Raw genomic sequence first — 27,658 nt, forward strand, 5'->3', positions numbered from 1 at the left:
TGAGATGGAATGGGCGGGATTTGAAGGGTTATGGGTAGCAGGCAAATTTGGAAATAATGCTAAGGAAGGAAACCCTAGATTTCCTAAGATGTAGGAGTGGCTCCTAAAACAGAGGAGGGAAAGTAGGGGTGGTTCCTTAAAGCAAGGAGATAAAATAGGAAAGTGTCCAAGTGGAACAAGGAGCTATCCAAGTATTTTACTTAGTTCCCTAAATTGATTTGGAAAACAAGTTGGTTTTGAAAACTCTTTGGAAAACCTTTCTTGCACAACCTTTGGAAACTTCCAAATCCCCTCCCAAGTAGGCTAGCAAATCAGATTTGGAGTCCCCCTATGCCAACCGAAAATTTCCAGCTTTCTCCCTCCAAAATTCTCTCATCAAGGTCGGCTATTCTCTTATTAAAACTCCTCCCACAGCCGCACTCTTCTCACGCACAACACATTCAAGAAGCAATCTGGTTTGAGCTCTCCTTGCGCAACAAGCAAAATAGTTTCGGCTATGGGGTCCCAACAAGAAGAGGTAAGTGATATCTCACAAATTTCTTCCCCACAAGTTGCCCAAGCCTCTCCCAAGAAATTTACTCCTAGGCCACGAAAGTCTCGTATGGATGCAAGAACGTACAAGAATCTTTTTATCCGAAGGGAGGTTCAAGTTTTCAAGAAACAAGATGGCCAAGAAATTCAAGAACCTCGAAGGGTGGTTCATGTTATCAAGGCACAAGATGATCAAGAATTTCAAGAAGAGGTACGTCAAAACTTTTGAGCACTTTTTCTTGGGTTTTAAATTTCTGTTTTGGGTGGAAGAAAGATGTAGCAAATCTGACTTGGTAATAAAGAACCACGTTCTTCCTTTTCTTTCCTTGCTCGGCCTCCTTGCCTTAGCCGAATGGGTTACTTTCTTTTCTTTTTCGTTTCTGTTTTTTTTTTTTTGACTTAAGGAACAATTCAACACTTGGTCGAATGAATAAAATTCCAGCAACCTGGTCAGCCCTCTAATGCAATTTTCAAACCCCCAAGAACTATCAAGATTCGTATCAAGGGTTTCAAGAATTTCAAGGTAGCAACCAAGAACTTCAAGAACCTTAAAATCTTGTAGATTCTCTCCAAGATTCACAACCCCAACAAGTTCTTAACCCAAAATCAGTTTAGAAAAGTTAAGCAAACAACTTGGACAAGGCAAATAATACTTGGACAGATTTGACAACAAGAAGAAACCCTAGCCGCAACTTGGAAAATCCTAGCCGCACCTAGCAAACCCTAGCCGTCACCCCTAGCACTTTTCTTTTGCTCTTTGATGACCACGGCAGATTGGGGTATCCACTACGCACGACTCGAACTATGGGCTGATTGGCAACAACTAACGACGCAACGCAGCAAGCAAGTTGCGGACAGAATTGAACACAACACGAAACCAGAATTTTGGTGCACCAAATACGGTCAGATTTGAAGGCAATAACCACGTATGCATGGACAGCTTTGACGCCAACAAAAGAGCTAAGGTGCGGACACAAACGTTGGGCAGATTCGCCCCAACACACGACCAAAAACAAGGCAACAAAGTAACACAAACGGACAGAATTTTCCAATGAAAGACGGCGCAACAAGAATCAACTAACGAACATAAATTTTTTTTTTTTTGTAACGATGTGCGACAAGAATAACAACTATATGAGCAGAATTTTTCGCAAAACAAGGCAGCGGAAATAAGGCAAACTAAGACAAAACTATAGATATAACGGAAGATACCTCAACTAAAGTTCTGAAGCCAACTGATACGTTCCTCGATCAACTTGTTTCGAGACACGTAGCACGTTTACCCAAGAATCTAGCGAGGTTGTCCAACGCTTAGATGGCGGAACCTAGAATCAAACGCACGACACGATTTGATTAAAGGTGGTAGCACGACGACTCCAATGAAGGTGATTACTCCAAGGGATAGGTCGGTAGAACAATCAAGGACAAGACGCAAGATTGCTCAAAACCCTTGCCAGAGCAAGTAAAGTGCTCGAAAATTCTCACAAGAAGAATAAACGAAAATAAGCAAACTTTATTGATCAAATGTCTACCCCGAAACCTTACAAAGCAAGTCTATTTATAGACTAAAGTTACTAAAACCCTAAAGTGATTAGGAAAGGGAAAAGTCGGCCCATGCTCTTGGAACAAGATGGGCCGGCCCATGCTCTTACTTCAACACTAATCAATTGCTAAATAAATGCTAGGGCCTAAGGCCTTATTCGGTCAACTCTTTTGGCGGCCCATTTGACTCTTCATGGGCTTGGATCATGGTGTAAGTGACTTGATTGTCTCTCTCCAATCCCTCAATATCTTTGTGGACTCCATGCTGGTCTTGGACAACTCTAACAAGGGCTTGGAGTGATTCTTTGAAGAGTTTGGCTCGTGTACGTGTGACTGGGCCCAATGGAACTCGGACTGGGTCATTACGTGGGCCGAGATCTGTGCACACATCAGTTCCGTTTGATAAAACTGAATCTGAATTCTGAAGTCTGAATTCTAAATTCTGAATACTGAAACAATTAATTTGCTGAATTTTAAGTATTGAAAAGAAATATATGAATGTCTGAATTTTAATGTTAAACCTATTTATACTATTTGATAAACATTTATAACTGAATACTTAATAAGTTAAATTTGACAAATTTACCCTTATATCTTTTCATTCAAAAAAGAAATAGAACCTATGATTTAATTAGCTAAAAATGTTAGGTATGAAAATGATAATATTTATTTTTAAATCAAATTAATATAAAAGATGAAATATATTATATGTGGAGTATGGAGAAGACGTGAAAATCATTCCAAAGGGAGAAAAAAGAAATAGAAAATCATTAGCTAGAGAATATTAGATTGTTTAATTAGATAAGAATTTTGAACATAATTAACAAACAAGGGTAGATTTGGTAGATAAGATAAGGTAATTGAAGTAATTCTATTGATTCCTATCAGAATTAAGCATTCTGTTAGGACTCTTGTGCTGAAAAAAATACACACAAGTTCAGCACTACCTAACAAGTTCAGCAAATGGATTTTCATTTATTAAACACTCAAAACATCTGAATGTCCGAAAAATTTAGATTCAATACTTTTTTATATTATCAAACAGACCCTTAGCTGCTGTCCAAATGCTTATCAATATCCCAAAAGATTATCTCAAATAAATTCTAAATAAATAGCTATCTAAGCGCACCCTGTGTTACAAACCTTAAGGCTTGATGTCTATGTTCCTCGAAACTATAGGTTTCATTTGGATTGAAAAATTTGATGAAAATTTTGCAATCCATCCAAATTAATTTAGTTGTTTGGATTGCTTAATAGACAATTATATTTGTATGACATCAACTATTAAAATATATTTTAAATACTATAATAATTGATAGTTTACAAATTTAAATATCTTTTAAATAATATAAATAATTTGAAAATTTTGAAAAAAATTCAAATCTTTTATCAAATATCTCAATCTAAGCTTAGTTTTAGATTTTTATTCCCGCACACGGCCAATACTATTCCACATGGAATTCAACTCCAGCAAAAAATCCATGGTACTTTGAATTCCATGTGGAATAGTATTGGCCGTGTATATTAGAATGGATTTTCATTTATCAAACACTCAAAACATCTGAATGTCTGAAAAATTTAGATTCAGCACTTTTTTATGTTATCAAACAGACCCTTAGCTGTTGTCCAAATGCTTATCAATATCCCAAAAGATTATCTCAAATAAATTCTAAATAAATAGCTATATAAGCGCACCCTGTGTTACAAACCTTAAGGCTTGATGTCTATGTTCCTCGAAACTATAGGTTTCATTTGGATTGAAAAATTTGATGAAAATTTTGCAATCCATCCAAATTAATTTAGTTGTTTGGATTGTTTAATAGACAATTAGATTTGTATGACATCAACTATTAAAATATATTTTAAATACTAGAATAATTGATAGTTTACAAATTTAAATATCTTTTAAATAATATAAATAATTTGAAAATTTTGAAAAAATTTCAAATCTTTTATCAAATATCTCAATCTAAGCGTAGTTTTAGTTTTTTACTCCCGCTAATACGAAAGTCCAAAATATCGGGGCCTTCAGAACCGTTGGGCCAAAACTGCACATGATTGGGGCAGGAAGCTTGCACCCTGGGCTTGAACTCTCTCTGTCGAATGGGCCGTTACAGCCAATACCTTATTATTAACCGGTCTTATTAGGATTTTTTTTATTTCTAAATTTTCTGTAAAACGAAGAACTGAGAACAAATCGGCAGTCTCTCAGAAACCAAATCAAGGGTTCCTCTCCGCCTCTCTCTTCCCGAGTCAACTCACTAGACTCGGAATCCGGTGAGTCTCACTGATGTATGTTTGTTACCGAACTTTCAATTTTAATTTGCATTTAACAATTCGACGATTTTATCGAAATTCTTGCAAAGTACTGCTGCATATTTTTTTCTTTTGTTTTTCGTATTTAATAAGCTAGATTTTTCTGCAATTATTTCAGTACTCAGATATAGGTAATATTTATGAGTTCTGCAGTTTTTTGCTTTTTGGTGATAATTCATGGTACTAGCATGAATGGCAAGCTATTCAGGAAAAGCAGCTCCTGCAAATGGCTCAGTTTATGTTTGTAATTTGCCTCCTGGCACGAATGAGGATATGTTAGCTGAATTTTTTGGCACTATTGGGGTGTTAAAGGTACGAATTTTGATCAGATTTTGGTCGAAATGTAACTAGAATAGTGCTTGTTCTGCACTTCTGTCCGTTTCATTACGGTTTTGACAGTATATTTTTAATTACGTATGATAGAAAGATAAGCGAACAGGGCGACCGAAAATATGGCTATATCGTGACAAAGTAACGAATGAGCCAAAAGGGGATGCCACAGTAACGTATGAGGACCCTCATGCTGCATTAGCTGCTGTTGATTGGTTCAACAACAACGATTTCCATGGAGCAATAATTGGTGTTTTTATGGCGGAGTCAAAGAGCAAGGATGAGAATCCAAGCTTAGGTAGTGATCTTGTTGGGCTGGAGGTAGGTGCTAGGGAGATTAACGGAGGTGCTGGACGAGGTAGAGGTCGAGGGGATGCTACTGGGAAAGCTTGGCAGCAAGATGGAGACTGGATGTGTCCGAATACAAGGTCTGTGATGTGATCATTGGTGAGCAGCTTTTTCATACTCTTTTGTGTTCCCTTTTTATCTGTTCTTTTGAGTATGTCATCCTGTGAAATAATTAGTAAAACTGAAAGTTTGTTCTGGAAATATTTATGGCAATAACAGTTGCTCCAATGTGAACTTCGCATTTCGTGGTGTGTGCAATCTTTGTGGTAGCGCACGACCTGCCGGTGTTTCTGCTGGTGTTGCAGGATCTGGAGGTCGGGGAAGAGGCCAGGGTGGCCAAGAGATTGGGAGCAGTAACCGTGCAGTTGGTGGACTTTTTGGTCCGAATGATTGGCCTTGTCCAATGTAAGGAATTTGCTCCTTGCTTTAATCTCTCTGAGAATGAGGTTGCTGTCTAGCTTTTATTGTATTCTGAGCTATTTGCAAACTAGGCTGCCTGTGCCTCTTTCTTTAGTGATCTCTCTGATTTATGCTGCAACAGTTTTTGTTTTGATGAATACTCATTGATCTTTGCAAAAATAACCGTAGCAACTGTTAAGATGAATGAATTGAATTATGTCCTTTAAAACTTGCTGGTTTGCTGATAAATGTTGAATTTACATATGCTGATTAATTTTACATGTTTTATCGTCAACTTATAACCTTTATTTAAAGTTCTCTTACATTCTGGCCTGGATTTGTCTACCCCACCCAAGAACTGTGATCTGCTGAACAAACTCATATGTTAAGTATTGGATATTTCTTATTAGGGGACACAATCAGAGTGCTTTACTCTAAACGTGATAACGTAATGGTAAGCATAAAATGAATCATTTTAAATGAAAAATTAGATAATTTACATTTCTTAGATAATAAGAAACATGAGGAGCCAAAGAAATCAACTAAGTTCGAACTGAAAGACAAGATTTTTATGAATCAGGAAATAAGTAGAGACTTGTGTGGCTGTTTAAAATTTGTTTTTATGGCTAAAAGCTTAAGACTATCAGGTGCTAGAGGAATGTTTACATTAAGATAAAACTTTGTGGTCTTCTTTTGCTGTATAGTTTAATATCTCTGGTAGAAGAAAATCCTACTGGAAAGGTCTCATTCTCTGTCGCAGCTGTTGCCCCTCGTGTCTTTTCAAGCACTCCAGCAGCTCGCTTCTCTTCCCCTTCCCTGCGAAAAAAGAAAAATTCTTTGTTTCTCCACCAAAAAAATTTTTGATAGTATTATTGACTTGGGAGGTTTTCTGTAACAGATGAGATGCTTTGACCTTTGATGATCTTTTTCTTTCTGCCTCCCTGTGTAGCGTAAAGTGATGAGTCCATCTAACCCTCATTCTTTGAGCATTAGATACATACTTTTGATCTTATGGACTTCTGCCCCTGGCTCTGTCCTCAGTGAAGTGTGCTTAGAAGTCTCTTTTGAAGGCATCCTACTGAAGAGAGTTTCTCTTACCATCAAGTGCTTTTTGCCATCGAAATTAATTGTTTGTCTTCTGATGACAATCAGTGCATTCGATGGTTTTGTATGTAAACGGTTTTGGTTGCATATTCTTCTGCCTTCGGTAATTGGTCTCTTATATTTATTGTTTCAAATGCATAGTATGTCATTGTTATTCAATGTGTCATATGTACTGCTTAGTGCATTTGAGATCTTTAAAGTTGATCAGAAGATAAGTGAGTTGGGTTATATTTGCATCTGATCTGGATTTCTGTGTTTGTGGAGATGATGATCCTACTCTGTTTTGGTTTCTTTCTTTCCTAACATTCAATCATATTGTTTAATGTGTGACTTATGCTTCTGCATTTCACTTGCTGCTCCAGGTGTGGTAATATTAATTGGGCAAAGCGCACTAAATGCAACATCTGCAACACCAATAAACCTGGCCACACTGAAGGTGGTGTTAGGTACTTTGCTGTCTATGTTGATACTATTTTTTTTGGGTGGAGAACTGATACTGATGACTACGACGTATCCAGCAGTTGAGGGGTTTTAAGTATTGAGGAATGCTATATTTTCTATAAATTTATATTGCAGTTTTAAAGTTAGTGATGATTAGCTTGTCTTTCCATCCCTCGAGAGGTTTGAGTGTATAACTATCGATGAGTTATCTGTTTTACAATGCTAGAAACTGAAGAAAGCTATTTTTTCGTATTTTCAGATTTTTTTAGTCCAGATTTTTTCTTATTTCTCTTTATTTGGAAATTTGAGTCACTTACAGAGAAAGAGTAACAAGTACGTAGTTATTAAATAGAATCTCTGCTTGCAGTCCCACTGATTCTTAAACTGCTTAAATGAGTGTCTGATGTCCATTATCTTTAAGGTTCCATATCCTCTTTGTCCTGTAACACATCAAAGTTGATGGATCATCTGCGCATTTTTAATTCCTGGTCTTTATTTTTGCTGCACTGTTGTTTCTAATAGCTGAGGGAGCAGCCATGTTGTTATCCTGTAGGCTTTTAGTGGGTTATCCATTTCCTAAGCTTTTCTAATTCCAGGATTGAATGTAACTTTCCAAGTTCTGTCATCTTTGAACAGTGTTTTGGTCTTGTTGGACTTTGTTGAAACTAAATGTGTGCATGTTACAACCCCTACAAGTTTGGACTCTCCTATGGCTTAGGTGGGTTTCGTCCTTTATTACCATATAATGAGACGCTACCTTTGGTGGGATGGTTGATCTGCCTTTTAGGGGCTATTTTTCCCTTTTTATATATTTTTTTGTTAAGACTATAATCTTAGAGACCAACAAATAATCTTATGAATATATTCCCAGACTCTTCATTTAAAAGTTTATGTAAAAAATGTTGATTTCTCCTAATTGCACACACACCTTGTGTTCCAAGATAACTCATTCTCTTGCTCTTCTAGTCATTAGCAGATACTATCTCTGAAATGGTGCTTTGTTTGAACCATATGTCCTTTTCTTGAGGTAGCTGCTTATGGCAATCATAGATGCAATATTGCATATCAGTTTACTTTTGGAAGATGCAGTAATGGCCTTTTAAATGCCTACTCATGGTTGACTTGTGAAAGGGAAATGAAGTTAACCTTTTGAATGGACATTCAAGCACTAGATGTTGTCCTCAATGTTGGTGTCATGTGCTTTTAGTTTAAGTGTATGCTAAGGGCAGTTTACTGGTGCCGAATTTAGTTTTGCTGGTCATGCTTTTGCGTGAATTTTGGCTCTGTCCTTGTGTTATATCCTTTTTTATCCTAAAGCAATTAAGCCTTTTTAAATACAAGTTCTAACTTCTTTTCAGAGCATTAGATAGAGTATTTGTGGATAAGGGACTGATTTTGGTTGTTATTATTGATTTTCAAAGAGGTGGGCGTGGTGGAGGCTACAAAGAACTTGATGAAGATGAAATAGAGGAAACTAGAAGAAGGCGGAGGGAAGCAGAAGAGGTAAGAAAGAGATGTAGTAGAGAAAGATGAGTGAATAATTTTCATTAGATCTTGACACTTATCTTACTCCTATATCCTAGGATGACGGGGAAATGTACGATGAGTTTGGTAATCTTAAGAAGAAATTCCGTGCAAAGATGAAACAAGCTGAAGCTGGTCACAGCCTTGCTGGTGCTGGACGTGCTGGATGGGAAGTGGAGGATCTAGGTATTATCATTGTCATTGTGTTGATCTTCATCTAAAGTTAAATTTGAAACTTATTCAATTATGTACTATTTTTTAGGAATGGAACATATTTGGATTCTTGTCTATGCATTACATTATCTTTATGGAAGATCCACTTTTTTTTTGTTTTAGTTTCATTTCAAATTAGTTTGAGAAAAGGTAAAGTCCAGTTACTTATTTGTTCAATTTTTTGGGTTGCCTGCTTGAGATTTATAGCCATCTGATATGCTTGTGTGCATCTTATGTCCTTTCACTGTATGTTGTCAGAGCTATACCCCAGGAAAAAGAAAACAAAAAATGAGAAGACAGAAACAACAGATAGATTATTAAAAATTGCGATTTGGCTCCAGGCAAAATGTCCTAATTGTATTGTTTAGAAGTGTTACACATTCTTGTTTCCTTTCATAGCTGAATAAATTTGGAATATTCATCTTAAGCCTTATACAAATTTTTCTCTTGATGGTGTGAAGTGGCCTTTAAGATGTTATGGCTGGTCATAGTTGTCAAGGGCGAATCTAGTTGTTACAAACCAATGGTGCATGAGTGAGTGGAACGTTTCTAGGGTAACTTAGTGCAAAACACTAGGGTAAGTGCCCAGTTTTCCTTTTTTTCTCCCCCCATAATTTCTTATGTTCAAGATCTCATATATTAGATTTGATGACTTCCATCATAATGAGGATTTTCTGTCGATGCAGCTATTAATTAAGTTGTAGAAGAACTGAAAACACAATGAAAACATCAGAACAATTCAACTTTATCAATCTTTTAGAAAGAGCTTACAAAAAGAAAAGCAGAAATCAGATTAAAAACATGGTTTGGAAAGTGTTAAAATTGCACAAGGCTACAAGAAGCAGAAGCAGCAGTAGATGGTGAGCAGTCGAAGGATGATATATTGACTCTAGGTGTCAGTCCTAGGTGGTTTCTGGATGCAAGACACCCTTAACTGATTAATAATGTAAATAATCAGAATCATTACTGGAATCAAATTATCCCCAAGGAAGTGAAACACTGGAAGAACCATACATCACATACAATGCTTTGTTGTGCACATCACGTACAATGTTTTGTCTTGGACTTAAGTGACATCTCTTTTGTGTTATTGGCATATTCGGATGCATTGACTGTGATTTCTAGTATATCTGGTTTTCTGTGGACGAGGTTGGTGTTTGTGATGTCTCTATGGCTGGGATTTATATATAATAACATCCAACTGGGGAAAGAGATATGAAACTGGAAAAGCTTTTATATTCTTGTGATGCTGCAACGTCACATGCTGAGTATGAAGTATGTTAACCTAATGCAGCATGGTAATTTATAAAATTCAGTGGAACTTTTCTACTAGTTTGCTTTGGATGATAAGTTTAGAAGGGCAGACGTATTAGTTATCAAGACTAGAGAAATGCTTCAATATTTTGGTATAACTAGATTTTAAGGTGATTTTGAAAAACTAGAGGTAAGATTCGTTAAATTTGTCTACATATATAAGTTTCTATTAGGTGGAGCTATTGCTGCCCATGACGAGGAACATGCTATTGTAGTATTATGGAACATATTTGTTTTAGGTTTATGCCAGTGAGAGGAATAGACAAGAGTGGTTGTTTCCCAGATATTTTATGAGCCCAAACAATCAATAAATTCATAATAAAAAAATCAAGTCAGAATTTGAAGTACTGGGGTATTGAAGAACCATTGTGACAAGATTGTAATACTAATTTATGAATGAAGGAAGAATGAAGCATTAGTTAGTAAATTTTTCAAAAGTAGGTGTACTATTGGATTTAGTTTCTGGACGTGATTTTGGAGATTGATGAGCGCTGTTGAAGCTCTTGTCATCATCTACTTTCTCTCAAGAGTCTGAGATGTTTTGGACCTTTTCAGTCTATGCTGGTAGATGGGAGTGCTCAGCCCATATTGGATTAAAATTGAAATGAATTATACATTGCTTGTGAAGATGATCATTTGGATTTTGGTATCTCTTAACGTTAAAGATTATGGTAAATTTGTCTGCTATCAAGTCAAAACTTTTGCAATAATCAAATTTATTGAAAGGTTGTTGCCTCGGAATTTGGTTTTTTGTTTGAGCTATACATGCTAAAGTTGCATACTTTGGAAGCTAATCCTCTCAGTATTTATTAAGTTTCCTTTTGTTAGCTTTTGAACTGTTTGCAATTTAGTTTTTTAGGTCAAGTCTTTGAATTTTATGTTAACCTCAGTGTGCTGTAAAAGAGGATGAGGAGTTCTTTAGGCAGATTAAGTGCTTATTTCTGTTCGCATTTGAGACATTTGGGTGATAAAAATCATTGATTTTGATTGCATTCTTCTCAAGAACTTAGGTGTCATTTGGTGTGAGGATTACATAAGGGAGGATAAGTCATCCTGGTTAATTGTCCGTAGAAGGCTCATCCTGGGATTCCTCATCCTAGTTAAGATAATTGTTTAAGTTTGGTTAGGATGTAATTATTGAGAAGATACCCCATAAACAGTCAATTCTTATCCTTGGCAGGTATGCCATTATTGCTTTGGTTATCAAAAGTAATTCCATAAAGAGTGTCATTATTTTGTTGTCTCAACAAGCTATCATTTTAGCATAAATAATCTCACCTGCCCCATGGGATTGTTTTACCCCCCGGGCATTGGACTATGTTGGTTTATGGGATGAGTCAATCCCATGTGCAGAAACTAACGAGACAAGGATGACATGGGATTAATAATCCAATCATTTTTCATCACATGAAAACAGATAATACAGTGTATGTTTGTCTGAAAGCTCCTAAAAGGTTTCTACATTGGTTTTCCTCTTTAAACCGTAGGCTTACAAACTGATTGAATATCTTGCTCTAGATTTTATAAAATACCTGCCTATCACATCAACTGCCAGTATTTCTTCCTTGTGATATTACCAGAAATGGATAATTATAGTTGTATACCTACTTTTAATATCTAGATAAAGGCAACAGAAAACTTGCCCGACAAAATGGTACAGTTCTTTTACAAGAGAAACTTGTGACAGTAATTGGTAGATAAGTAGAATTTCTTGCAAATAGCATATGAGCATGATTGTTAGAAGTACCAGAGAGACATTTTGGGGAAAAGGTGTAGGAGAGTCCTTTCATTCCATAAGAGGCCTCTACTCCAAGGAAAGCAACCCTTTTTGGTGTTCAAAGCTGCACATCTGGAGCATCATCCTTTGACAGAACTTAGGAGGGAGAGAAGTACAATATCTTGGTGTTTTTTCTAGGAGATAGGTGAAAGGCTGCATTTTATTTTAACTCTGCTTCTATGGAGTTGGGTCCTTGGAGCATGGCTTGATAGAAGGAAAGCGCTCAATATTCTTCTGGCTTTTCATTTTAATGTGGTTATGTGCATGTGTTAAAGGATTAACCCACAGAAAAATATACATGCATTCCTCATGCTATATAATTCTGTGAGAGGAAATGAGAACCATTTGGAGAGCTGTATTTTGTGGATTACTACCTGGTCAGTGTAAAAATCATTTGAAATAAGCAATACTTGTAAACATAAGGTCGGGATATGGACAATTTAGGCATTGCCATTTGTGTAAAAATATCCAATTTGTAGTGGCAGGATAATAAAATTACCCCATTACAAGAAACTAGCTACTAGCTACAATTTGGTGTTGTACATATCTATGGAAAATCCTAAGAAGCATGCTATATAATTTTTTTCGTGAGAAAAATTTTACCAAAGAAAAGGAGCCACTTACCTGGTTTTAGGTGTCTCCTTTTAATTCCAGAATCTGGAATTGCTCGTGCAGTTAAAATATTTCCTCATTAGAAATTTTACTTTTATTATCATAACATGAAAAAGTACCTAAAATAAAAGATAGATGTACTTCCCGTTATATTAATCTCAAAAAAACTGTCTTTATTAGAAGTGCTTAGAGAGATCACGCCCTTGCCGTGTTTTATGGTTCTGAAGGAGGGAACTGCAAATCTCTTTGAGGGAAGCATTTGCACAATTGGAAAGAGTTTGTAGAACATTGCATTACTTTGTGGATGAAAGTTTTTTCTCCAGACCTTATTAGCATGCCTCTGTATTTGTCATGGGAATAATTTGTGGACATATTTTCAGCCGGTCTAGATAATGTCAAACTAGTAGCGCCTTTTTTGTGGAGGAGTTCTATAAAAGTCATTATTTTACATGTTTCAGTCAATTATTTTCAATTATTTGACAATAGTTGGAGTCTTTCATTAAAATTGTTAGCCCTAATAATTGGTAGACGGCATAATTCATAAATCAGGAGGGGAGAATTAATTGGACCATGTCTTGTGCTCAGCACCGTCAATTTTCCTTTACAATTGGGAAAATTAATCATTTACCACAAATTTGATTTGGATTACTGGTCTCCAATAATAGCCAGCAGTGGACTGTCCATTGCGTAATGTTCCATTCGATAGAACATGGTGCATCAACCTTTTCTTTTCTCTGATTTTCCTCCGCTGCTTTTGTTTTTGAATTTCTCATTGAAATTTACTAGTTGTTTTCTTGAAAGTTGATAATAAAGGAATTATTATTACTTGTTAACGTGGTGTGGTCAAATGTTGATGCCTCTACAAATTACCTGTTAGGCAACCTAGGGCCCAACTTACTGCTCAAGAACAATCCCAAAAGTAAACTTTTGCACTTTTGCCAGTTACAATATGTAATAGTTGTTTGACTAAGACCTATTCTAATCAAGTACATAATGATGGAGTAACATCAATAAAGTGCCTGTAGTAACTTATAAAATTACAACTAATGCTCAGAGCAATATTTACTGCACGGTAAAAGGACAGGGATCTAGAGGGAGGTCTTTGGCAGAGACAATAGCGAGTCAACCAGTTTCACATTTTAATTTGAAATCATTTCTTCCAAGGAGTTATTCACTTGTTTTACTTCTTGTCATTAACTAGAAATCCCAGTTTCACTTTTGTTCTGTTTTTTAATCACTGCAAACTATGTTTCGACATTGGACACTGAGTAATGTTGAAACTGAGCAGCTAAACTGAAGAACCTGTGAGTGAGTTTGGTACTGTAGCTGTATAATCCTCTTAGGTCCATTGCCGATGCTACTAGATCTAAAGCTGTAAATCAGGAGGGGCTATTCTTTGATGAGTTTATTGTAGTGACCATGGAGCTCAGAGAAGATAGTATTAGAAATATGGGACCTGATGTAAGCTTTACTTAATCTGACCTGATGCCAAACAGCCCTACCAGCAGTAGCACTGATTATCAGTAGTTCTTCCACTGGGCTACCCTTGACTGTTACCAGGAAAGGAAGAGGTGCTGCAAGCTAGAATGGTCTGGTGGTAGCCTGAAATTAGGAGTTTTAGGAATTGACTTCCTTTTTTCCAGCACTTCCAGCACTAATCCAAAGGAAATGCACTAGGGTACATATGCCCTAGTGTTAATATGACTGTTGATTGCCTAAGCTTTGTTGAGTGAAATCTCGTGTAAATTCATGATGTTATATGACACACATTGTCAAAGTGTTTTTGTTTTGTGATTGTACTCCTGCACCAAACCATTTGTTATATGAAGTTGCTTTACCTGACATCTGAATGTAATTGCTGGCAGGTGCTGGTGACCGAGATAAAAGGGAAGGAAGCAGAGGCAAAGGAAGAGAGAGTGAGGACAGAGAGAGGGATAGGCATAGAAGCAGAAGCAGAGAACGAGATAGGGGAAGAGATAGAGATCGAAATTATGAATATGATCGAGACCGGGATTATGGACGCGAACGGGAGAGGGATCGGGATCGGGATCGGGAAAGGAGCAGGTACCGTTACTGATGATTCATTCCAAACGGGGGTGTGGGATGAGTTAAAAGTTTTTGAGGTAATTTTCCTTTGGGTTTGTATTGACGAGGAAAATGGACTTCAACCTCAGACTTGAATGCATTCGTATTATTTCCTTTTGAGGTTTGCCATTCGACTCTTCTAAATTTTTAGGATAAACTTTTTTGGTTATTTGTAATTTATTTGTTTCTCTCTCTCGCGAGCAGCGATTTCTAAACTTTCAAGATTAATGCTGGTTATCTTTTTTAGAAATTTGAAATTTTCTGATAAAACATCGGTACGGTTGAAGAAAGCGACATGATGCATGCGGTGTATCTTATATTTTCTAATCCATTTCCTGCCAGACGATGTCAATTTCATAAATGAAACACAGCGAAAACCTCAACTGGTCTAACGGAGCTATTTTGGAACATTTTCTTCTGGTTTGCTTTGCGCCGGGGGAGGGTCTACGGGTATTTACAGCTATGTGGTGTCTGAACTTTTAATATACTGTTGACAGTAGCAGGCAAAAAAAAAATTGGTAGCCAATGAGAGACGAGCTCGTAGAATATTTGTGAAATTTTATAGTAACGATCAAATTGCAAATCATACCAGTGTAGGACTAGCACGACATAGTTGCCTGTTAAGTTGCTAAGCTAGCAACTAAATCTGAATATTCTAAACAGATTTCCAAAATTTGCAACGAGCATTTTACTAGTAGGATTGTCTACACTTATCCCCCATTTTTCCACAGACATCAAGTAATAGGAACTTTGCACCGTTTTCAGTCGAATAATACATTAGGATTCTTGCTTAAAATGACCATTAAACCCTCTCATCACGTAATGACTTTTAACCATAGTTAGCCCCTTAGCATTCAAAGCCACCAGGTTTTTTTTTTTTTGTTTTTTTGTTTTTTTTGTTTTGGAGGGTAAAGCCACCAGTTTCACTTTGTGCTTCGATTTCAGTAGTAGCATTTAAATCCTATTAGTTGAGATATATAATCATTTTTGGACAAAATTTTCAGATTAATAGACAATTTTTTTTTCTTATTTCCTTTTTTCTTTATCTTTTTTTCCTCTTACAGAGTAAATAAATTGTCGATTTCTCGTTTTCTATTATTAGTAATATGAAACAATTGCTTGATAATTATTAATTGGATAGCCATAGATCCTACACTGCTTATGCTAATAAAATAATTTAACTAGACACAATGTAAAAGTAGATTGCACATCAAAAACTTTTATCGATCATTTAAATTTTTTATGATAAGTTGTAATTTGTAACTCCCCCCCCCCCCCCCAAAAAAAAGGTCATATTTTCATTTAGTGAATTTTTTTTCTCTTAATGAAGCCAACATACATCAGTGTTAGTTGTATGCCATAAAACCAATAGGTAATTATAGTTTGTGCACACTGTTTTATATTTATGTAAGTTCTATATGGCATTCTTTTTCATTTTGCTCATAATGTTTTCAGCATTTAAATAAAAAATTCTTTGGAATAATTAACTGCACTAGTGAAATCATAAACAGGTGATGGTGTGACTTATTTGACATATAAGATTTAATTCTTAATGTTAGTTGAACTATTAACAAAAAAAGACATTATTAATATAGTTACAATAGCACATACCTTGCTTCTAAATAAGGAATTAATAATTAATCTAATTAGAGCTGGCACATTTTTTATACTCTTAAGAGTAATAAGGTAAATATGATGAATGGATATTAATTATATGGGAACAGAGCAAAAAGGACAAGTTTAATTTTTTGGCTTTTCTTCATTAATTGAGTGGTTATGATGCATTTTAGATACTAACACATGATCTGTAAGTATGAAATTAGTTATGATTATATTAATAATAAATTAAAGGTGTTTAAAGAAGCTTAAATCAATATTATTTGGTTTCCCGTTGAAAAGTTTGCTTCACTCTAAAGGTAGGTAAACCATGACCATACTTTTTTTATATTATCCTTTCAATTCATATATTCATTTCATTGAAATCAAGTTTTTGCTCTCATAATTTTTGTTATATCAATTTCAATTATTCTGGACTAAACAAAAATGCTTATTTCACTCTTATTTTCCCTTTTCTTCTGTCTTCCTAAAACATGAGAGATTCATATGATTACCGTTATGCATTAGAATCGAGAATTCTTTATTCAATAATTAATTTGAATTTTGGATTTTATCGTCTTTTGAATAATTCTTGCACTCAAATATTTTACCATTTTTCTTGTAAATGCTTATTATTTACTATTCCATATGCCATAGTTTTTTAACATAGTATGAATAGTCTATAATTGGGAGGAGGGACAGTGATGCGATTATCTTAATTCTGTTCTTAACTATATTTGGCTATTTTATGGCCTCATATTTTTAGTAGTTTGTGTATGCTATTAACTATTAAGGAAAAGAAATTTTTGAACAACTTTTGAGGATAAAAGAGAGTTAGTTGACTTGCCACAATTACGTGCTAAACTCCCTTACTTGGAGTTCCTATTGACTATGAGAATTTGATGCAATTATGAATGGAATATGAGCTATTGTCAATCTTTAAAGTTGAAATATTTTAAATGGCCTTTTTTCTTTTCTTGAAATATGTTAAGTGTAGGTAAATTTATACAAGAAAAATCAATGGATGGTAGTTAAGATTTGATTGAAAAATTGATCAACTAATTGAGTTTTAATAATTATCTTTGATATATGAATCAATTATTTTCTTCTTTCGTGCCTTAAGGTCACCAAATAGAAGAATCATTTCCCAATTCAATGTAATGATTAGAAACTTTATTAAGGCAAATCATCTACAAATGTACATAAATATTGAATGGAAATTTAACCCATCAAATTGCAAAAATGGACAATGATGAGGCTAATTATTTCAAAAGTTGAGGCAATACATTTCTCGCACTAATTGGTATGTACCATTATCAAACTTAGGTAGAAGAATTTTTCAATATCATAAACAATGTTCACAAGCATTGAAAGTTAACAAAAAGAGAAAAGAAAAAAAATCTGAAACAACATTAAAAACTTGATATTAGAGCCTCCAATATTCTGATTCTTTTGGTGTTAGTGTTAATCAAATTGCATCCATAGCATCATCAAGTGCATCTTGAGTCACATGAATCTACTTTGCAAATGCAATTTTGCATGTCAATAAGAGGGCAAGGGATTGATTATTGTTTGTTGATCCTTTGGATATGTTTGTCACAAGATTGGACATATATCAAGAGGGGACAATAGAAATTGTAGGATTTAACAGAAACTACGGTGAGTAAAATCAGTTATAGGTTACAATCTTTTCTCTTGTTCATTTATGTACATGTTAGTCTTCTTTTCTTAAAAGGAAAAAATAAAGGAAATTAGTTTTGACGTGGGGAAGATATCGAGTAATTGACTTGTTGAACCACGTAACTTAGAAACAAGAGACTTAAAGAAGATTAATTATTTCACCATAGCTTTTCATGAAAGGTACACAAAGAATAGATTAAAAAAGGGGACATAGGATTAAAAGAGAGACAATTACAACACCTTGAATGTTTAGAACTTTGCTTCTCATGTATATGAGTCAATGGAAGATTGACAGCACAACAAACACTGAAATCAATGTCACATATGGAAAGTCAAAGAAGATTTTGAATTGTACAATAGTTTAGGTTGTCAGTTTTAGATTGAATTTTTTTGAACAAATAATAGAAAGAAGCTGTGTTGCCTTTAGAAAATTTTGTTGTTCTCCTATCATTTGAGTAGCAAATAACTTTTTTAAAATCCTACACTATTTACAAATTAAAAAAAATAAAGAAACCACGCATACTCTCTGTCCTTTGTAGACATCAAACCCATGTTCTCTTTTCCCTTCTCTCTCAATTCCAAACTATCCAAAATAACCTTTTAAACTTCTTTGCTCTACACGTCAAATATTTTTCTTCATCCCAAACCCATTTACTTTTTTTTTTGGTTTACTTTTTTTACTTTACTTTTGTTGCTTTTCATTTGGTTCTAACAATCATCTTTTGCTTTCTAAACAATAGAGAAAAATGGAAGAAATATCCATGAGGAGGAGTAAAAAGTATAATCTTTCAAGTTGTGCTCTTCACTTCAAATCTCTTTTTTCCCCGCAAATGTTTCTTCCTTAATCAATAACAAGAAGAACACGGAAAAAGTACTAGGTTATTTGTTTTAAATTTTTTTCGTTGTCTACTGCTCTCTCATATAGTTTTGACAATCACATTTAACTTATGATCAATAGGGAAAAATACAAAGAATAACCTTTCAGTTGTGCTCTCCTCCCCTTCCCCATTAATCTTTCTTCCAGTTTTATTTTAGATGGATCTTGAAGTTTTTGCTGTCCTATTTATTGGTATTCAAGAATATAAAAGATAAATACTTCTCTAGGTATCCATTTTCCTCATAATTTGAAGGGCTTAATATTAAATGGAGTTTTATCTATTTCATTTTTATATCCTTTTTCCCTTTCATACTTTTGTTCTTCAAGAATATTTAACAAACTTTTTTCACCGTTTTCGTGATCTAAGATAGATTAAAAATTTTGGACATCTCCTATCTCTTTCCATGTTTTGAACTCTGTACAGGTCTATTTGTTTTTGTTGTGACCCTCTTTTGCAGTTTCACTTTTCTTAATAGAAAAAATACTAGATAGGGTAGTGGTCCAAAGTTATACTATCAAATTAAGTTTTACCGCTATCTGTCCAGAACTTTTGTTATTTACTCTCTTCCTATCATTTCTAAGTATCTAGGCTCAATTTCTCTCTCTCTCTCTCTCTCTCTCTCTCTCTCTCTCTTTTCTTTTTTTCATAAACTCAAGATATGGTTGCTTCAATAAATCTGTAATATGAATTAGAAAGAACTAATTTTTCGTTTCTAATTTCAATTTTTTTATACTCTTAAATTCGATTACGCTCCTTATGACCTTTTCTCTATAATGTAATTTGGAAAGTTGAAATAGCATTGGATGAGGTTATAGTATAATGTAGTTTGAAATATTAAAATTGCTTTAAATAAGACTTTAGTTACAATTTTAAAACCCAATCCGAATTGGTTGGTCGAACCGTCAATTGATTTGCTATCTAGACCTGATAGATCTTCAAACTGCTCAATAGATTGTTTGACCCAATTAAATTGGCTGGTTTGATAGTTAAACTAGCGGATTATAATGGTTTTGATTGATCATTTATTACCTTTAATACAATTAATGTCAAAATTTTTAAATTTAATCAACCACATTTAATAACTATCGGGATTTAATTACATTTGCCATCACTAGAGTTATATTCAATTATCTCGTAAGAAAAACTCTATATACTATCATATATATTCTTTCTTTCCATTCTTTTTACACTCTAATAACACACACACACACACATGTGTGTGTGTATATAGATATATTATATTTGTTTATCTCTCATAATTTTTTTCAAAAATTATATATACATATGTTCGACATCTTTTGTAAATTGTTAGTATAATTTTCTTTTTTTGTCCTTCTTTCTTATTTGTCATTTATCTTTTACATAATTTACAATAATAGTTAATATTTTAAAATAACTATGATACCACAGATCAATTATGGTTGGTCTAACAATCGAACCAATCTCCCTTGACCCAATAATTTTTCTAGATCAATGAATAGACTAAATTTCAAAATATTAGTTTTAGTAAAGTAAAATGGAGTGATATCTACAAGCCTAGAATGGTAGCCTAGGTTTGTGTGATATAGAATTATTGAACAAATTCTAGTGCGGAAAGTGGTAAGAAATATAAATTCTATGAAGGATTGTTTATGAGTAAAATAAGTACACGTAATTTTGTTTAGAAACTCTTCTTTCTTAGGTATTAAAATTCCTCGTAGTTGTTTTTAGGTGTAGAAACAGGTATTAAAACTAGGTATAGTTCATCCTTCAGTGCAGCAAATTGTTGGTAATAGCCTTGATACAAATTTTTTGTACGACAACTAGTATCCTACTAGGCCACTATACAAGAAAGTTTCTATATACTTGTTGCAAAATTTTAGGTTAAAAGATACTGATGTTGTTGCAAAAAGTATACTAAATTAAGCGTGGAAACAACATAGTCGTTGAAAGTGTATTGTTAAAGTAAGGAAGCTGTTCATTCCTTGTCTTGATGAAGCTAAACGAAATTAAATAGCTGGTTGGTTCCTTTGGTCCCTTTTTAAGTTAGCTTTATCTTGAAATATTTGAGACTATACATAATCAAAGTTGAATAGCTTTATCTTGAAATATTTGAGACTATACATAATCAAAGTTGAATAGTGTAAGTTAGTATCGGAGAAGACTAGTGTTCCTCATTTTTCTTTCATTCTCTAGTTTCTTTGCAAGAGACAATTAGCAATTAGAGATATATTGAGACTTTGGAGGTGTTTTAATAGTTTTTCAAAATGTATGCTTTGTAATGCTATTGAAGAGGTAATGACACGCATATTCTTTAAATGTGCTCTCTATGGGAGGATATGGCAAAAAGTCCAAGTTATGCAATTTATTCTCAAGAGTTCTTACCCCTAATCTATTGAACTTAGCTGGACATGCCATCATTGAAACAATGAATACTTTGGAGGATAGATTTAGAAGATAAATTTTAACTATCACTCTATATTGGGTTTGGAGGGTCAGGACTGAAATCATTTTTAAGCATTTTTCTCATGCTGCTCAAAAGGAACAACTATTGAGAATACTATTATGCTTGTTAGGGCATCTTGGAAAATAGTTCCACTTAGAAAGGCTAATTAGGACATCATTATGAAATGGGACATACTTCATAATTATTTTGATAGAAATTAGACAGTTTAGAATGTAAAAACTTCTTTGCACAAAATAGAGATACTATAGCATGAACTAAAAAATGTTTAGAAGACATTTCCTACTCCTAGTTTTGACCAATGTTTTAAAACTCGGACCGTTAATTGAATGGGTGAAGTGACCGGGTCGAAGTTCAACCAGTCGGACCGGTTCAACCCAGTTCAATAATTATATATATATATATATGGACACACACACACCCCTATGCACAGGTTAAGATATTCCATAAATATCATATGATAAAAAGTTACATATTTCCAAACACACAAATTTTTAGAACTATAAATTTAACCAAATAAATTTATCTCAATTATACCTATCATTAAAAAAATCTTAGACCCTATACAAACCACCACCATATTTTGAAATTAAATAAAAGTCATTGAAACTTTTGAAACTAAATAAAATCCAATAGAACTATAGATGCTAAAATCACAACTAACATAAGAGCAATATTATCCAAGTTACATGTCCAATAGTCTAAATATTAGAACTAACAAAGAACAATATAAAAACTCTTATAAGTCTAGAAAACAGTCAAAAAATCCAAGCAAGTCTAATTTATGAGGCTCTTATCATCCTTTTCATCATTCTTGGACAACATAGTTTTTTAAGAAAAAAAAGCCATCTTGACAAGTCTTCATCATCATCCAAGAGCATAATATGAACTACTGACAAAAGTACAAAGTTCATATTAGTTCATCACACCAATTAGTCCAAATCTTAAAAATAGAAAAAAAAATAAAAGAACACAAATAATTTCCATACAAATTACCATTTGAATCTTTAATGCCAATCATCATCTTCATCATCATTAAAAAGTTTCTACGCTGAAATGCTTCTAAATCAACATCTTTCCCTTCATCTTCATTATCTAAAAAAATCAACAGTTGGATAGAAGTTATTGCTCAAATTAACATATTCCATTCAACTATTGTTCAGACATTACAGAAAAAAGTTAGTGCGAGCTTGCTTGCCGACTGGTAGTTTTGTTATCAACGACTACTATTACTACAAAATTTTCATCGCAAAATTCTGCATTAATTCGTTAGTCTAAAACACCCAATTCTTTTAACTTGTTACTCTAGCTTGTGGAACGAGAAAATTCAGGGGGCCTCGTCAATAAAGTGGGGCAATTGGATGACACAATTATTCCTATGTAAAACCTCTTAACTATTTTTAGTCCAAACTGAGAGTTCCAACCACTGGTTTTGGATCTTTATGCATCGTGACCATAATTGGGATGGACATTAATTACCCAAGGAGGAAACAGGGAAGTACTAAATGGTCCTCCCCCAAAAGGGACGAATGCATAAGAAGATAGACATTAAAGTAATGTTGTTCAATCAATCTATCTCCCTACCTGATAGAGCCATAATTCATTAATTACCGGACAATTGCACTGCCCAACTCATAGAGCCAACCTGAATGCCATTAACTACTATGACCATGGGCTCTAGGGAACTAATTAGAATCTAATTAACAGCAAGGTCAAACAACTGCATGCTATATAATCATATCATTACAACATTTAACAAAACGTGTCCCTCTCAAGCAATTCATCAAACAATTGGCGAGCCAACTTGAGACACCTACATTTCTCTAAATAAATACATTGCTTCTGGCCAGAGACCCAACAAAGACATCATCAATTGTTGAACTTGCACAAGAAATAGAGTAAAAATTGGATTTTTTTTTTCTTTGAAGTTTGTATAACAACAGTGGACATATTTTAAAATCAACTCAAAATATTTAATTCAACCCATAATTTTAAGTTAAATAGGAAAAATACAGACCATAAAAAGCATATACACATCAAGTAACCAACCAAGAGCAAAAAAAAAAAGGAAGAAAAGGTAAAACTAACCTGGTAAATTGGTAATAGCTTGAAATTTTAGAGCCTAGCTAAGCCGTGTGTTTCAACTTTTGCAAGAACAACTAGTGCTTCAACGTTTGAAATGAAAACAAAGAAAATTGGAGATTGAAGAAGAGAATTGAAGTCGGGACTTTTGTCTTGATAGTTGATTCTTGAGAAGGAAACCAGAGAGAGGCTGCGATAGTATTTGGAGAGAAAAGCGAATGCAAAGTTAGTCTTAGTTTAGGGTTAGAGACTTTGAGTCGTTAGTAATTGTTGACCGAAATAAGGAATCAAATGTTTTAAAAATAAAAAACCGTGGTTCACAGTTTTATACGGTTTGAACGGTTTTTTTCCGGTTTTGACCGGTTCTTGTGTCAGGTCAATCTAATCTATGAACCGGACAGGAGCTATGGCCGGTTTGTGGTTCAACCGATTGAACCGGCCAATCCGGTTTGATTTTTAAAACATTGGTTTTGACCCACCATCACATTTGAATAGACGTATTACTTTTTGATAGGGCGATTAGATGGGATCACATCTCTTAAGATAATTTACGCGCTATCTTTCCTTCTAATGATAGCATTTTTCCCCTCCAACCATGAATGCGTGACATAACCTTACCAATCAAACCCTTAAATAGTACCTTCATCTTCCTACCTATAAACAAATGGCATTTGAATCATATAATTTCATAGAATCTAATGAACTTATAACTAGTTACATAACCACATTTAGAGCCACAACAAGCATTCTCAATCCACACATTGGACATTCCAAGGCCAATTGAAATGTAATCGTCATTTCCATCAGTTAAAAGTTATATTTGACCATCACAAATTACTAATATTTTGAATCACTTTACCAAATTATTACTCCATCCATCCCATTTGTATTAAATGAAATATTTACACTAATTACAAATTAAGTACCTTTCCATGTGAAAGTCTTGTTATGCAACCTACACCACCTATAAAATATCTGCAAAGAGGATCTGCTTTGTTTAGAGACATTGCACGTTTGTTTGTTCTCTTGGTGAAAAGGAATTTTAAATTGAGAATGTGCCATGTGTCTTCCTAGTAATGTTGATGATGTAGTAGCAATGGCTAAGAAGTATGCAATTGAATCCTTTAATGCAATGTTTTGTGATATTCTAGACTGTAATACTGTATTTGGGAGAGAAGTGGTTATTTTCAATTACATATTAAAGATATCTTTGAAATTTCAATATACAATCGAAAAATACATTAGGGAATCTAATAGTATGAACAAGCCAAAAATAGTGATAAAAATGTTGTTAAGATCTTTTGGTTTGTGATTCAACAAATTTGGTTGGTAATGCAATAGTTTGTAAGATATTGTACTCATTTTAATTCTCATATTTACGATCAAAAAGTCCTTTCAAAGGAAAAATGGACACCTCTTTTTTTTGGTTAATTATTTGATTTGGAAAGTAAAAGTGGGCCAAAATACAAAGTTGGTGAACTTAGGTAAATAGATTTTGAGTAAATTTTATATACAATGATAGTGTATATCACGGTTAGATGCATGACACATAAGCAAAATTTGGAATTTGAATTTAAATTTAGATGAGTTGTCATGCATTCAAGGGTGATAGTGTATACACTATCAGTGTATAAAAGATTAATTTATAGATTTTTATGTGAATAGTTTCAATATATAAATATAAGCTGCGAATATTTGTTGTCTTTTTCATCAGATGTCAAGCTACACAGCCACTAGCTATTCAATTGAAATTTCAAAATTTGGAAAGTTGGTACTTGATACTTCATATGTATTTTACTTGACTCTTGCAAGTTAACTCAAATCTATTACCAGATAATGTGAGGATATTTTTACCATTTTCAAATTCTAAAACTAACTAAATAAATCCCTATGAGGGTCATGACCTATATATATGTAACCAACAAGTAACCAAGCATGATGCTAGTTTTGGTACATGAACTGTAGGTAAAATTAGTCTAATAGATAAATGTGACACATAAAATTTGAATAAATCTTGTACAGACTGATTATATATATATTATCACAATTGGATGTATATCTCATATACAATATTTGAATTACAAATTTAAATTTATTTTAGCGTATTTGAGTTGATTATCCTTTCTATATGCTTACATTCTGATTAATGAAAATAGTAACTTCGCTAAGAATAAAAAACGTGACTTAAAATCAATATCTTCCCTTGCTTCAATATCCTTTGGATGAAAGCATCCTTTCATTAGTTGTCTACAATCCCTCGAGTCGTCCAAGTTGGACTCATTACTAGATAGGAAGTAGTGTTTTATAGAGTAGGTAAGTCCTCCCATAAGAATTTACTTTGGGATGCGGTCATCTTCAAAGCTGTATTCAAGAGAAGTATGGTGAAAAAATTTTAAAGGAAATGAATTATTTATATTAGACTATAGTCAAATAGAGCCTACAAGAAACAATTGACTTCCTAAAAAGAGAGAACATCACTAAAGGCTTTGTTTGTTTGAACAGAAAGTCCTTTAAATTTAATTTATCTCATAAATTATAAGTTAGAGTTACTTTTCATTGAAGTTCTTAACTGAATTGCTTTTAATCTTGAATAAACAACTCTTAATATTTGGATCTTTTAGGTTCTTAGCTACATTGGTGATAAGTAAAAATTTGAATTCTTAATAATAAGAAATAGATAAATTAAACTTAAATAATTTGTCAATGAATTTAACTTAATCTTACTCATATTGATATAGATCAAAATTGACAACTATCAATGTATCATAACTACCCAAGCAATGAAAAAGTAAAGTAGGTGACTTCATCTTTAAAATTTTGATCTTTCTTCATATTGAATGGGGGACTAAGTCTTGGATAATAATTTCTAGTGCTTACTATTTGCCAATCTTTTTTATTATTTTTAAAAGGTCTTCTTCTTCTTATTTTATTTATTTGATTGTTATCTTCTTCTTTAAATTGCTCTTCTATAGGTAAAATTATTTCTTCATCATTTTCCGAGTAGCTTGATTCTTCTGATGATATTTCTTCGTTTATTATATTATCTAATGTATTTATTCTAGGAGTTTGAGTCTGAGCTTCTGTTGTTAGACTTTGCAATGTTTAGAAATTCTATTTAATATATTATCTGTATTATTTATTCTTTGAGTATTAACACTTTGAATTAATTCTTGCTCTCTATCTCTTGTTAAACTTCTAGGTTGAAAATGTGGTGCTGAAACATCATTAGGAAATTTTGTAACTGATTTTTGAATACTGTCTATTTTAGTACTTATTACTTCTATATGTTGTGATATAGTATAAAGAATTTGATTTGTGTAATTATTTTGCTGATATAATTTTTTAATATCATCTAGATTCACATTATTGCTAGTACTACTTACTTCTGCTTCTCGTCCTTTTTTGAAAGGGGATGCAATAACTTCTCCTTGTCCTAAATTAATTTTTACTTCTTGTAATGGAGGATGAATTGAGGTTACTACTTGATCGTCTTTTAATTTTCATTTTTTATATAAACTAGTTTGAACATTTATCTGTGGTGTATTATATATATCAATTATTCCTATTTTTGAAATATAGAATGATAACCAAGTAAAGAAGGGAAAATCAAATTTTTTATTTTCTAATTCTTTTTTCCATTCTAATATTAAATTTTCTTTACACTCTGGCGATAATTGAAAAAATCAAATTCTTTTTTCTGTATTTTCTTCATCATCAAAATCTTCTTGTAAATATTTATGATTTATTTTATATTCTTTACTTATTACATTTATTTCACCTCGCATTTGAGAATGTGTTGGGGAATATTTTGATTTATTTTGATTGATTACTTCTGGAACAGGAGTTTTAAATTTAAATGTTGAGGAACTTTCTGGAATAAAAGCTGTATCAATTGATTCATAACTAGATCTTCTAGCCGGAATCCATGAATGACTTGAAGTTGAAGATCTTTCTCTAAATGAAGAAAATCTTAACAAAACTTTTCCACCAGGTTCTTCTATAATATCTTCTACATTTGTTTGTTCTATGTTTCTTGGTGCTTGTGGATTTTGAATTATAAATTCATTAGGTATACTAATTTCGTTCCATTTTAATCTTTTGGGAGTATAAGTAGTAGGTCTATCTGCATCAACTTGTAATAATGTTGTTTCATCTTTTAAAGTTGGAGTCATGATAAATTTTGGATTTAATTGAGAAGACAATGGTCTATAATACATTCTATAGATTATAGCAAAATTCTTAGTATGTTTTTCAAATTCATCACCTTGTAAATGAATATCTAATATGACTGAATTCAGAACATGTGGATCTGTTAAGTCTACTGAAAAATTTGGAGCACAGTTAAAGTAAATTGGTCCATTACATACATTTGTTTGAATCATAGATAAAAGAGAGGTTTTATATCTTTTGAGTCTCGTATCTCTTAAAGCTAGATATATAGGA

General features: G+C 33.4%; 1 protein-coding gene across 2 annotated transcripts; it reads left to right on the forward strand.

Annotated features, from left to right (window-relative positions):
- Nucleotides 1-4,259: 4,259 nt before the first annotated feature.
- On the forward strand, nt 4,260-14,728 carry LOC113753371 (transcription initiation factor TFIID subunit 15). 2 transcript variants are annotated; one of them, XM_027297508.1, is made up of 8 exons: nt 4,260-4,350; nt 4,543-4,701; nt 4,813-5,147; nt 5,287-5,472; nt 6,933-7,016; nt 8,433-8,514; nt 8,595-8,721; nt 14,317-14,728. In XM_027297508.1, the coding sequence occupies exons 2-8, from the start codon at nt 4,582-4,584 to the stop codon at nt 14,526-14,528; spliced, it is 1,146 nt and encodes a 381-aa protein (XP_027153309.1). In that variant the 5' UTR covers nt 4,260-4,350; nt 4,543-4,581; the 3' UTR covers nt 14,529-14,728. The 2 variants fall into 2 exon arrangements, with proteins under 2 accessions (XP_027153309.1, XP_027153310.1); XM_027297509.1 differs by having other exon boundaries at nt 4,577-4,701.
- The last annotated feature ends 12,930 nt before the right edge of the window (nt 14,729-27,658 follow it).

The sequence above is a fragment of the Coffea eugenioides genome, chromosome 11, assembly GCF_003713205.1.
Source record: "Coffea eugenioides isolate CCC68of chromosome 11, Ceug_1.0, whole genome shotgun sequence".
In the NCBI taxonomy this organism is placed as follows: domain Eukaryota; kingdom Viridiplantae; phylum Streptophyta; class Magnoliopsida; order Gentianales; family Rubiaceae; genus Coffea; species Coffea eugenioides.

Excerpts from the sequence above, each read along its gene's own strand:
- LOC113753371 (XM_027297508.1), top strand. The coding sequence starts at position 4,582 with ATGGCAAGCTATTCAGGAAAAGCAGCTCCTGCAAATGGCTCAGTTTAT. Across the intron at positions 5,148-5,286 it reads TGGATGTGTCCGAATACAAG|TTGCTCCAATGTGAACTTCG; the intron begins GTCTGTGATGTG and ends TGGCAATAACAG. Across the intron at positions 8,722-14,316 it reads ATGGGAAGTGGAGGATCTAG|GTGCTGGTGACCGAGATAAA; the intron begins GTATTATCATTG and ends AATTGCTGGCAG.